At 52.6% G+C, this 12,701-nt stretch overlaps 1 protein-coding gene across 1 annotated transcript; it reads left to right on the forward strand.

The window, feature by feature from the left end:
• The first annotated feature begins 8,314 nt into the window (after positions 1 to 8,314).
• LOC116930576 lies at positions 8,315 to 11,794 on the forward strand. The gene has a single exon (XM_045178694.1). It carries the CDS (start codon positions 8,315 to 8,317, stop codon positions 11,792 to 11,794), a length of 3,480 nt encoding a protein of 1,159 aa, XP_045034629.1.
• Positions 11,795 to 12,701: the final 907 nt, after the last annotated feature.

Below are 12,701 nucleotides of genomic sequence, written 5' to 3' on the forward strand. Positions count from 1 at the left end.
CGGTTCACAAGACTAAGACTGGGGGCTTGATACACGACAACGGGGGACTATATATGGGGGGGAAACACTGACGTCACACGTCCGGTAGCATTGCATACCGGATCACATAACGTGGTCATTGACCACGTGACATCCCCCCCTCTAGCTGCATTCGTCCCCGAATGCATTACTAAAACAAACAACACAAAAAAAAATATAGACCGAAAGAAAACCGGGAACATTGCTACATGGTACAGTCCACATGACACCCCCCCCCCCCCAAAAAAAAACATCATCCCTATGCCAGATGCTCAATGGACGACTCCAGCTCGCGCAGCGTCGTCAAGCAAGTCTCTTCATGCGCTGCCATACGGTTGTCTATTTCCGTAAGGCAATGCATGGTACTCCACCGCCGCGCACGTCGCTTCTTAGCTTCTTCCTCGACGAACTCCTCCACCACTCGTAGGCGTTCCTGAAGGTCGGCCATATTAACGTCTCCTTTTCTCCCTCGGCACCACTGGATGCTGCACACAGCCACACTGGCCATAAACAACGCTGCTCCCACACCCCATAGCTCGAATGGATATGTATGATGTTCCGCCGCTCGTTTTCCCCTTTCCGAATCGTCTACTTCCAAAGCACGGATAGTTTTACCAAAACTAGCTGCGTTCGTCAGACTGCCGCCGATCCGTTTCAAGGACGCTTCTAATGAAGCCTGCAGCGATGAGTTCGTAGATTTCCCGCTCGTCATGCTTCCTTGTTGTTGGGCATCTGTAGCTACAGCCCAGTTCACCCCTTTCAGACGTGGCACAAAGTCGTTCCCCTTCCTAGTGGATGATAACGAGTGTTGCCTACTGGCCTGCAAAATCCACTCATCAGTTTGAATGGAGCAACCGTGCGGGATTTCGACAATACCGACCAACGGCAGCTCTGCTCCCGAAGAATCCCTCGAATCTGTCTGTTGGGGACACTCCATTACCAGAGAGCGTGGATTATTCATTGATACTGCCCATCTCCGGTTGCCCAGGTAAATGGCTTCAGGTCCTCTCCATTCTACTACAACATGATCGCACTCCGTTTTCTTTTTGTCAGTGTCCTGCAGGAACAGCGCCATCACACAAGTCTTCTTAAAATTTTTTCGGTAGATAGCTTTACTGGGCGGACATACCGAACTCGCCTTTCCCTGGCAAGAGCGTACCTCGGCTTCCGTCAGTTCAATAAATGTTTGCCGATCCCGCCCTACCGCCAGAAATGCGGGAATGGGTGCGTAATGAAGACCCACGTTACCTGCAGCACTAAACACTGGCAACACAAATGTTCGATATAACTCAAATGTCTTAGTAATCTCAATTATTGGCAGATGAATGAATAGCCGAAGCCCGTTTGTTGTGGCCGCTACGACGACCCGGGCTTCCTGGTATGCCCTCCACAGGTCACCATTCTGCAAAGCAGGTGTCAGTGCCCAACCCCTCGCCAAAGAAGCTCGAATTTCTTTAAGAACCGATCGCAGTTGAGTAGGTGGGAAAAGTACCGGGGGTAAGTTGCCGGTTGCCAACAGGGCGAGACCAATGCCGATGTCCTCCAATGTCATGCTGGCCCAGTCTAGAACTCTCTGAGCAGCTCGAAAGGCTTCGTCCATCCTCGCCGTCATAATCACTTGACTTTCTAGGGCGTTCACGGCACTCACCACATTCTGTCTCCATTTGTTGAATTCCTTCTCCAGTGATTGGTGCGCTCTGTCCAGCTGCTGCATGGCCAGTACATGTTCCCCGAGTTCTCGTAATGTCTCATTCACTAACGTTGCTTGATGAGCCACCGCACTCACTATCCCCGACGTTTCTCCTCCCAAGGCCTGCAGCTGTCCATTAAGTCCTTCTAGATCTTGACTTGTCGCCACCCCAAACAGCCAGTGCAGTGCGGTACCGCCGACGTCGATAATACCTCTCTTGGCCCTCCTGGGCCCTCCTACCACCGCCTCCCGCAGCGTGTCGTACCGTTCACGTACAAGTCCCAATAGCTCCAACCCGTCCGTCGCCCTTTCCACCATCTGCGCCCGTAACCGTGCACTCCCTCTTGTTTCCTCCGCCTGCGATTCTTTCTTGTTGGCCGAGTCTGTGAACCAAAGGTGCAGTTTGTTCAGGGCGTTTTCTATGGGACTGAACGAGACATCGGTTACTACTACCCACTCCGAGTCACTAAAGAAGACCTCCCCTTGTAATTGGAATATTACTCCATCCCTCACAAAAGCCTCTTGGGAATGTCCTTGACTGGGTTGTACCCCCATCAGCGGTCCGAGTAGTCCTAGCAGAAGGAGAAGAGCCCCCACTGCCTCCTGCGGCCTTTGTCCGTATCGTACCGGTGGCATCCGGGCTCGTGTCGATCGCCGCACCTGATCGTCAATCCTTTCATTTCGGGCTTCTTGCACCTCCTCGTCCCGGGGTGTAGTCTCTCTAGTTCCGGCCTCTCGGTCACGGATGTCCTTTCCCCCGGCAATTAGGTTGCTGCATTGCGGCTTTATTCTTCTCGGTTCTGCTCCCGTTCTTTCTTTGTCTACCACTGTCCATTCGGCCCCTCTGACGAATTTTTTCATTTTCACCACGTGCACCAGTTCTGTCTGTCGACCACTTGGTCTCTTTACTTCGTAATTTAATGCCGACGCCTGGTGTACCACCACGAATGGTCCCAGCCACCGGTGAAGTAACTTTTCGGCTCTCCCCACCTTCCGGAACGGCTTGTACACCAGTACTTCTTCCCCTGGGCTGAATTGCGGTGTAGCTCTTCGAGTCGCGTCATAGTACCGCTTCTGTCGTTCTTGTACCTGTACCAATCGTTCTTTCACCATCTTTCTCGCGGCTTCCAAATTCCGGGCCAGTGCATCAGGATCCTCTGCAAGAGGCGTCGCACGTACTCCCATCACTACATCCGCCGGCAACCGCGCTTCTCTGCCGTAGAGAAGGTAAAAAGGTGTCTTTCCGGTCGATTCCTGAACACTAGAGTTGTACGCGAATGTAATATAGGGCAGAATGTCATCCCAGTTAGTGTGTGTGCTGTTTATATACATCGATAGCATGTCCCCCAGCGTGTGGTTTAGTCTTTCTACCAGGCCGTTGGCCTGGGGATGATAAGGAGTTGTCGTTCTATGGTCCACCTCCATTAGACGCATGACTTCCTTCGTGAACTCCGCGACGAAACACTTTCCACAGTCGGTAACCACACCCTCCGGCGCCCCATGCCGTAAGACAATCTCCTCGACGAAGAACTCAGCTGCGTCCCGGGCCGTCGCAGTTGGAACAGCCCTCGTCTCTGCCCACTTGGTGAGATAATCCACCGCAACGATGATATTCTTCTTGCCCCCCACCGACACGGGAAAAGGCCCCAATATGTCCATCCCAACTTTTTCGAAAGGTCTCTCCACGCGGATGATTTCCATGTGTCCCTGAGGTTCTACTGGCGGACTTTTTCTTGCCTGACACTGCGGACATGCCCGCACGTAGTTTAGTACCTGCTGTCGTAAGCGTGGCCAGTAGTATCTTTCCTCTATCCGCCCTAGCGTCCTCTTCACTCCTAAGTGCGCAGCCCAACGATCGCCATGGTACGCGTCTAAAATCTCCAACCGTTGATCCGGGGGTACGCATAGACGCAACCTCATTCCTTGTTTACCCAAGGTTCGGCGATGCAGTAGTCCATCAATCAGCACGAAATTTTTGTAGGCCACGGCTGTACTCCTTTCCAGTTGCCTGCGTACCTCCACCCATCCCGGGACTGCCCCTTGCATTTCTCTCGTCCAACGACGCTCCTCCTCCCATGCTGTCGTGTATACCGGTAGCAGGTCCTCTTCGTCGTCATTGTCTTCTATCCCATCCATCGGATACCGAGATAGTGCATCAGCGTCCTCATGGAGCCGCCCACTTTTATACACAATTTCGGGCTGATAGTTCTGTATGGACAATGCCCACCGTGCCAATCTGCCCGCCAAATCTTTCTTTGTTGTTAACCAACAAAGGGCGTGGTGGTCCGTCACCACTTTCACCTTTGTCCCCCAGATGTAGCTGTGGAATTTCTTCACCGCCCAAACCAGGGCTAAGCACTCCTTCTCCGTAATGGAATAATTCCGCTCTGTTCGGGATAATAGCCTGCTGGCAAAGGCAACTGGCCTCTCCCCTGTCTCCCCCTTCTGTACTAAGGCCGCCCCGATCCCGTATTCGCAAGCGTCGGGATGGATTTCGAAGGGTTTTGTGTTATCCGGGTACGCCAACTGCGCAGCTCCCATTAGCGCGTTCTTTAGAGCCTCGAAGCTTTCCATGGCCTCCGCTCCCCAGGTAAATGTTTTTTTTTCGCCCACAAGATCGTGTAGCGGTCTGGCGATTTTCGCGAATCCGTCGATAAATCTTCTATAGTACGAACACATGCCTAGGAACGCCCTTATGTTCTTCACTTTTGCCGCTCTGGAACCATCCACCGGAGGGTGCGGGAAGTCTCTCACTGCCTGCACTTGCTTCGGATCCGGTAACACCCCATTTTTATCCACGATATGTCCCAACGCCCGTAGTTGTGGCTGGGCGAACGTACATTTTTCCAACTTCACTTTTAGATTTGCCCCTCTCAGACGTCCCAGTACCCCGCGCAGTCCTTGCACGTGTTCGTCCAACGACCGAGAGTACACTACAATATCGTCCAGATAAACTAGACACGTTGTCCATCTGAGACCACTTAATACCACGTCCATCATTCTTTGAAAAGTTCCGGGTGCTGAACACAGCCCCATTGCCATCACCTTAAATTGGTATAGCCCATCCGCTGTGACGAACGCCGTTTTCGGACGGTCACCTTCCTTAATGGGCACTTGCCAGTATCCTGACTGCAAATCCATGATTGAAAAGAACGCCGCACCCTCCAATCGTGCCAGAGTCTCCTCTATCCTCGGCAGCGGATACACATCACTTATCGTCACTGCATTTAGGCGCCGGTAATCAACACAAAATCTCCACGTCCCGTCCTTCTTTCTGACCAGGACCACTGCCGCTCCCCATGGGCTGTTCGAGGGTTCGATAACTCCTGCTTTCTCCATTTCCTTGCACTGAGCTTCTATAATGATTCTCTCCTTCCATGCCCGCGCATGGGGTGATTGTCGAATTGGTTTTGCTTCCCCGGTATCTATTGTATGCTCTGCTGCCGTACACAGTCCTAGTTGGTCTCCGGGCCACGAAAAACAGTCGCCATATTCCACTAACACTTCTCGGATCTTTTCTCTGTCTGTCGGCGTTACCCCTTCTCCAATCCTGCTTTCAAATTCGTGCTCCCGAAACGCTTTCTTCTCTGCCCCTGCTGTCGCGACGGCTACTGGCGAGTCTCCCTCCTTGATTTCGGTCACTGGCTCGATTATTCCTAACACCGTCCCCTCTTCGATCCATTGTTGGTGATCCGATAAGTTGGTTATCGCCATCTGTCCGATTGTTCCCATGCCGCTAACCAGGATCTTTCCCGTCGACACCCTTTTCGTCCTCTGCAATGCTTGGGATGGTTCCACCAGTGCACTTTCGCCAAACCCTTTCAAATCTAGTGGTTGAGTTGCGACCACTTTCATCGATCGGGGTGGGACCCAGCATCCTTTCTGGACTACTAGTTTCGGTGCTTCCTCCATCATCTCCTCCCCCAGTGCTCCGAGGGCAATGTCTCCAATGAAGATCTCCGGTAGCGCCCCAATCTTCATCCGCGTTCCAAGTTTCTCCAACATGTCCTTCCCCAGAAGTAAGTCGATGTCGCCGTCCAGAACCAAAGCCTCCCCCTCGACGGTCATCTTCCCATCCGATACTAACAGCCTTGCGGCTCCTCCCGGTTGAATCTCCTTGCCGTCAACTGATACTAGACGATTTGCGCGCCATGGTGTCACTGTTATCCCTAGTTCCCTCACTAATTTGGGCGAACACACGGACACTACCGCCCCTGTGTCTATCACGGCAGCCACCCGTTTTCCCCAGCACAACACATCCAGTACTACCATCCTCTGGATGTCGATCTTCAGAATTGGCCATGCTAGCACCTCCGGGTCTCCATGCTCTGTCCCTACTAGACCAATTACTTGCTTACCCTCTCCAGCGAATCGCACCTGCTGATGCTGTTTTTGTTGTGGTGCCCCCCTCCTCGCTGGGAGCTCGGGCAGTCGCGACGTATGTGTCCTATCCCTTCACACCCGTAGCACACGACCTTTCCGTCCTGCGTCCGACCCCTCAGGCCTCCCTGCCCGTTTTCTCTTGTTGGACACTCTCTCCCGATGTGCCCCTCCGTCTTACATCTGCTGCAGATAGGTTTCCCATCCGAAGTCCATTTCAGTATCGATCGGTTATCCGACCGATACTGTTGACTCTCCGCTCTTTCTCCTTGCTGTGCGGCTGCCCCTGATGCGTTCCTTGATGCCACGGCTCCCATTAGTCCCTCTAGCAATTTTTCCATTCGATCCATTCTCTCATCTCCCGTCGTTGGTGTTTGTTTTCCGACCACGCCCATCGCCCATTCCTCGTGTCTTGCTCGGGACGTCATTTCCTGATACCGCTTAATTTCTTGAAGGAATTCGTCACACGAGTTGGGTTTCAAACTCCAGAGCTTCTCTAGTAAACTTGACTTAAGTACTCTCCATAGGTGCGCCAATTTCGTAGCTTCGGTCATATTCGGGTCTACTCTGCGGCATAAATCCAGGATGTCGTAAAAATACTCGATCGTGGATTCCTCGATTCCTTGTTTGCGTTCTCTCAGATTCGCTTCATTGAATCGATTCTGATTGACTGGCTTGAATTGCTCCAACAGCTGTGTTTTAACTCCGGGTACAATTGGCGGTCCTGCAACATCCTCCCATTCGGCTGCTAGTTGTCCCGCGGCATCTTTGTATGAGTACCACTTCTGCGCTGCCCCGGACAGCGACAGCTCCACGTGGTCGCGAAGTTCTTCATCTCCCCATCGATTATATCTCCCGATTCTTTCGTATCGATGCATCCACTGCACGACGTCTTCCCCGTCCTTCCCCCCGAAGGTGGGTGGGGATTGGAATTTTATCTGTGCGGCCATCGCGTGCCTTGCGCCCACTTGCTGTTGAGCTGCTCTGAATCCCCGGATGTAGCTACTGATATTCGATGATCTTCTTCTCAAATCCGTGAAATCCCACTCTGGCTGCTCTTCTTCGTGTTCTCCCGATCCTTCTTCCTCTTCGGCGTCCTCCCACCGCTCCGTTTCCTCCTCACTGAATGTGAGATGATACTCCTGCCGAACGGATGCCGGTCGCTGCCCCTGTTGGGGTTCGTTAGCCCCTTCCTCTATTTCTCCTCGCTCTTCCGTTCCGCTTTCCCTCAGCGGTCGACTGCGCGTCCTCGCCCGCCCCTGGGATGCACTCCCGATCTCGGGTATCCCCCAACTACCCCGTGCCACGAACCGTCCCCGAGCGTCTCGGATTCTCTCCCCGCTCCTTACGTCCTCCTCTCCTATCATCTACTTCCCGCAATCCTCGCACCGTTTGTTTCTTGCCGAACTTTTCGGCACCCGGTTCATTTCCCCGCTTCTTGCCGTAAACTTCGGCTCACGGTTTACTTCCCCGATTCTTGCCGTAAACTTCGGCTCACGGTTACTTCTCCGCTTCTTGCCGAACTCTTCGGCTCACGGTTCACTTCCCCGATTCTTGCCGTAAACTTCGGCTCACGGTTTCTCCGCTTCTTGCCGTAAACTTCGGCTCACGGTTACTTCTCCGCTTCTTGCCGTAAACTTCGGCTCACGGTTTACTTCCCCGATTCTTGCCGAACACTTCGGCTCACGGTCACTTCTCCGCTTCTTGCCGACCACTTCGGCTCACGGTTCACTTCCCCGATTCTTGCCGACCACTTCGGCTCACGGTTTCCGCTATCCACGTTCCCTCACTGTACCCGTCTGCCCCGCCTTAGCCCTTTCCACCGTTTTCCCCCCGGCGTCTCTCCTTCGTTATGCTTCCCCCGATTGCCCTACGGTCGGAGCCGTGACCCCGTACCCCAACAATTTAAGGTGCTAAGACCAGTTGGGTCGTCGACTCTCAGGGGTCCCTGACAGCCACCGCCTCCGCAGCACAGAATCGAACAGAAACACAACCAAAAAAAGAGACTTACCAGAGGTTCTGCATCTCCACCATGTAACAGTAAGTTGTATTGACGGTTCACAAGACTAAGACTGGGGGCTTGATACACGACAACGGGGGACTATATATGGGGGGGAAACACTGACGTCACACGTCCGGTAGCATTGCATACCGGATCACATAACGTGGTCATTGACCACGTGACAATATAGTATCGCTGCCAGTCAAGCTAATCTTTCATCTCCGATGAATAAAGGATTCAACCCACGGCGAACGAGAATCCACCAGGCGTCTACAAATACTTCTGAAGGAGGTGTCGGCATGCAGTCTAACAAACCTTATTGCTTCAAATGCGAGAAGGGGCATCGGCTGTCCGATTTTGAGGACTTCAAGGCACTTCCCATCGGCGAGAAGATTCAATTTTGTATGAGACGACGACTTTGCTTTAACTGCTTTAGCTGTAAACATTCTGTCCGTGAATGTCCAAACAGTCGTCCATGCAAACACACCGACTGTCAATACACCCACCACCCTTTACTACACGATTCAGAGAAGCTACCGGTTAAGACCGCACATCCATCTACGGCCCGAGCGGAGAAAGAACACAGAGTGGCGCTGGGCATGCTGCGATTGCGGGTACAAGGAAGCGACGGTGGCTGGTGTTGGGCCAACATCTTCGCCGACGATGAAAGCAACACTACCCTGGTGCGCAGTGCCTTCACCGTGTCACTCAAAATCCGAGGCTCGCCGCAGGTCCTCACCGTAGATGGTGCCGGTGGCGTGGTGACCAGATATCCATCCGAGCTTATCCACTTCCAGTTACGTGCCGAATCCGGCGAGATCATCACTCTCGAAGGGTCTACCATGAAGAAGGTGGCGAGCCCAGCTCCGACAACCAACTGGAGCAAAGAGAAAATGCGGTGGCCACATTTACGAGACCTGCCCGTAGGAGAGGTGGGAGGCAAGGTTGACGTCCTCATCGGGACGGACCATCTACATCTACTTGCTGCCCGTGAGTCGAGAGAAGGTGACGATTATGAGCCGATCGCGTCCAGAACTCGTCTCGGATGGATTATTCGAGGCGTTACCAATCGAGAGACTCATGCCCTGGCCGTGCGCAGTTTTATTATTTCCGGTCGGACCCAATTAGACCAGTTGACCTCCGAGATGCGCCGCTTCTGCGATACGGAGGCGTTCGGAACGGAATTCAAGCAAGGCTGTTTATCTCCCGACAATCAGAGAGTTATGGCACTGGTGAAGGAGAAGACACGAAAATTAGCTGTCGGTTACGAGGTCCCTATCATTTGGAGAGAGGGAGAACCGGACCTTCTGAACAATAGAGCCATGGCCGTCAATCGTTTCCAGAGCCTGTTAAGGAGATTTCAGCATCAGCCGGAACTCGAGCGGGATTATGAGGCCGCCATGCAGAAGACCCTGGACCAAGGGTACGCGTCTCGTGTGGAGGATCCGGCTGACGCAAAATACTTTCTCGCCCATCACGGTGTTTATAAAGGGACGAATCTGAGAGTGGTGTTCGATGCTGCCGCCCCCTTCAGAGGGAAAGCCCTCAACGATGCCATCATAGGAGGACCAGCACTGCAGCCAGCGCTGGCAGCCGTTATTATCCGTTTCCGGCAAGTAGAATGTGCCTGGGCCTCAGATATTGAGGCGATGTTTAATCACCTTCGTTTATCCGCGGAAGATGCGAAATTTTTCTGTTTCTTATGGAGAAAGAAATCATCTGGTGACATGGTGACGTACAAGATGGATAGGTTGCCTTTCGGAGCAAGTTGTTCCCCGTTCGTTGCCATTCATACGATCCAGCGGATGGCAGAAGACGCTGGAGTCGAGGAAAAGGTGGCCGTTGCTGTTCGAGAGCGGATGTACGTGGATGACTATCTGAGTTCCACACCGACCATTCAAGAAGCTGTACAGGAAGCATCCGCCGTGAGAAACATGCTAGTGGACGCGGATTTGAATCTTCAACGTTGGGTGTCCAACTCGCCCGATTTCCTGCAGCAGATGACCGTCAGCACCGGGCCGAGTTCATCAAATATTCATCCGTTGGGGAGCAGTAGTGAGGAAAAGGTCCTAGGTGTTTTCTGGGACATTCATTCCGACACTTTAGGTTTTAAAGTTGCCGAAACGCCCGATGTCAAGTTCACCAAGATGGAGCTGGCCAGCCGTGTAGCAGGAGTCTTCGACCCCCTGGGCACCGCGTCACCGATTATCGTGAAGGCGAAAATCCGTCTCAGAATACTGGGTCAGAGCGGACTACAATGGACGGACGTAGTAGGCGAAGAAGACACGAGCTGGTGGCTTCTCTGGTTCAAAGAATTACAATGTCTGAACCAAGTAGCGATGCCCCGTTGCTTATTTCCAAATCGGGAAACCCTTGAGTCGTCGGAACTCCATACTTTCTGTGATGCGTCGGAAGAGGCGTATGCGGCCGTCATATATATCCGGAATGTTTTCTCCAGTGGCCAAGTGGTGATTCGGCAGGTAAAGGCGACCAATAAACTCGCCCCTAAGAAGACCATATCGGTGCCGAAACTCGAGTTGAACGCTGCATTGCTAGGCGCCAGGGTCACTCAAGTCGTGCAGCAAGCTTTACCAGCCCATATTCATCGTCGTCGATTCTGGACCGATTCCAGTACGGTACGCAACTGGATTCGCGCCGCGGCAGCCAACTATCAAGTTTTTGTGAGTAATCGAGTCGGAGAGATACAAACCATTACCGACGAAGATGAGTGGAGATTTGTGCCTGGGCGGCTCAACCCTGCCGATGCTGCCACTAGATCCGCTTTGGATGGGGATGTCTTCCCGGCCATATGGCTGAACGGACCAGATTTCCTTTTTCACCCCGAAGATAAATGGCCAGTCGACCTTCCATGGATGACGATCAAGGAAGAGATGCGGTCGATTCGAGTGTGTTTTGCGGCCCAGACGGAGAAAACGGATTGGTCCAAGGTCCAGATCACCCCCCGTGACATTCCGCAGCTGTGTGCGCTGGAGAAAAAATTCCTGAGTCTCGTTCGGCAGTGCCAAGAGGAGTCGTTCGCCGAGGAACTCAGTCGACTTCGAAAGAAGAAGGCGCTCATCTCCACCTCATCTCTTCTAGCGCTTGCACCGATCATGAGTGAAGACGGGCTACTCCGTTTAGGCGGACGCGCCGGTCGGGCACGCTTACCATATAATCAGCTCCATCCACCATTTCTTCCGGGCCGGCATCCCTTTACGGAGAAAATTGTCGTCGCATTTCATCAGAGTCTAAACCACGTCGGTACAGACTTTCTTTTGAGTTATATTCGTCAACATTTTTGGGTGACTAAAGGCCGAGAAGTGGTCAAGAAGATTCGACGCGACTGTGTAATCTGTCGACGCAACCGCGCGCAACCTGGTGAGCAGATAATGGCAGATCTAACGGAGTCTCGCCTCGATTTTGGTTCTATTCCTTTCACTCGAGCTGCTGTGGACTATTTCGGCCCACTAGAAATCGGATTGTATCGAAACAAAACCACCAAACGCTGGAGTGTGCTGTATACCTGTCTCGTCACCCGGGCCGTTTTTTTGGAATTGGTGCCGTCGTTGTCATCAACTGACTTTCTTCTTTCTCTTAGAAAATTCGTCGCCATGTATCGCAGTCCCGAAGTTGTACACTCTGACAACGGGACCAATTTCGTTGGTGCGGAGAGAGAACTGCGTGAAGCAGCCGACGCGTTATAGGCTTCTGATGAGCTGCCAAAGTACATGCAGGCTTCCCGCATAAAATGGACATTTCAGCCTCCACGGACTCCACACTTCGGTGGGGACCATGAATCGTTAGTCAAATCTACAAAAAGAGCGCTCTACAACGCTCTGGAGCAGGAGAAAAGAGATTTTCGTTATCCAACAGAAGATCTTCTGCGTACCCTACTCTACGAGGTAGCCGGGCTCTTGAAAACTCGGCCACTGACCTACGCGAGATCAGATCCGTCCGACTTCCGCCCGTTGACACCCAACGACTTCTTGAATAGAGCTCCTACCGCTTATCCACCCGCCGGATTGTATAGTGAGGCACAGCCAAGAGATCACTACCGATATCTCCAACGCGCCCTCAACCTTTTCTGGGATATTTGGAAGACCGTCTATTTACAATCTCTGGCCGCGAGGAAGAAGTGGCAAACTCGCCGTCCAAATCTGGAAATTGGAGACATCGTGTTGGAGATCAACAAGGGTTTCGAACGAGGTGTATGGAGCATCGGCCATGTTGTTCAAGTGTTTCCGGGTCCCGACGGCTGCGTGAGAGCGGTGGATGTCCGACTCCCATCCGGAATATTCCGCCGCGGAATTACAGAACTGTGCCTGCTTGAAAATAACTCGGCCGTTCCGGCCTCGGGGGAGGATGTTCCCGCGAAATCGCAATAATTGGTTTCACAATCTGGCACCTACGCCTTCCCCTCCTGTCATTATTTCTCTTCCTTTCATCTTCATTTAACGTCGCCTGCTATCCGATCACGTCGTGTTAGTTATTCACTGCCATTTATGTAGTTCTGCTCTTTCTAGAGAATTTCACTGTCGTGAGTACAACTTTTATTCTGTGTTCCATCTTTTCTTGAAGGTATGTTCCTTGTACAATTATGGCATGATCCCA

Source organism: Daphnia magna, linkage group LG9 (genome assembly GCF_020631705.1).
Source record: "Daphnia magna isolate NIES linkage group LG9, ASM2063170v1.1, whole genome shotgun sequence".
NCBI lineage: Eukaryota > Metazoa > Arthropoda > Branchiopoda > Diplostraca > Daphniidae > Daphnia > Daphnia magna.

Coding starts and splice junctions, on each gene's coding strand:
- LOC116930576 (XM_045178694.1), top strand. CDS start 8,315: ATGAATAAAGGATTCAACCCACGGCGAACGAGAATCCACCAGGCGTCT.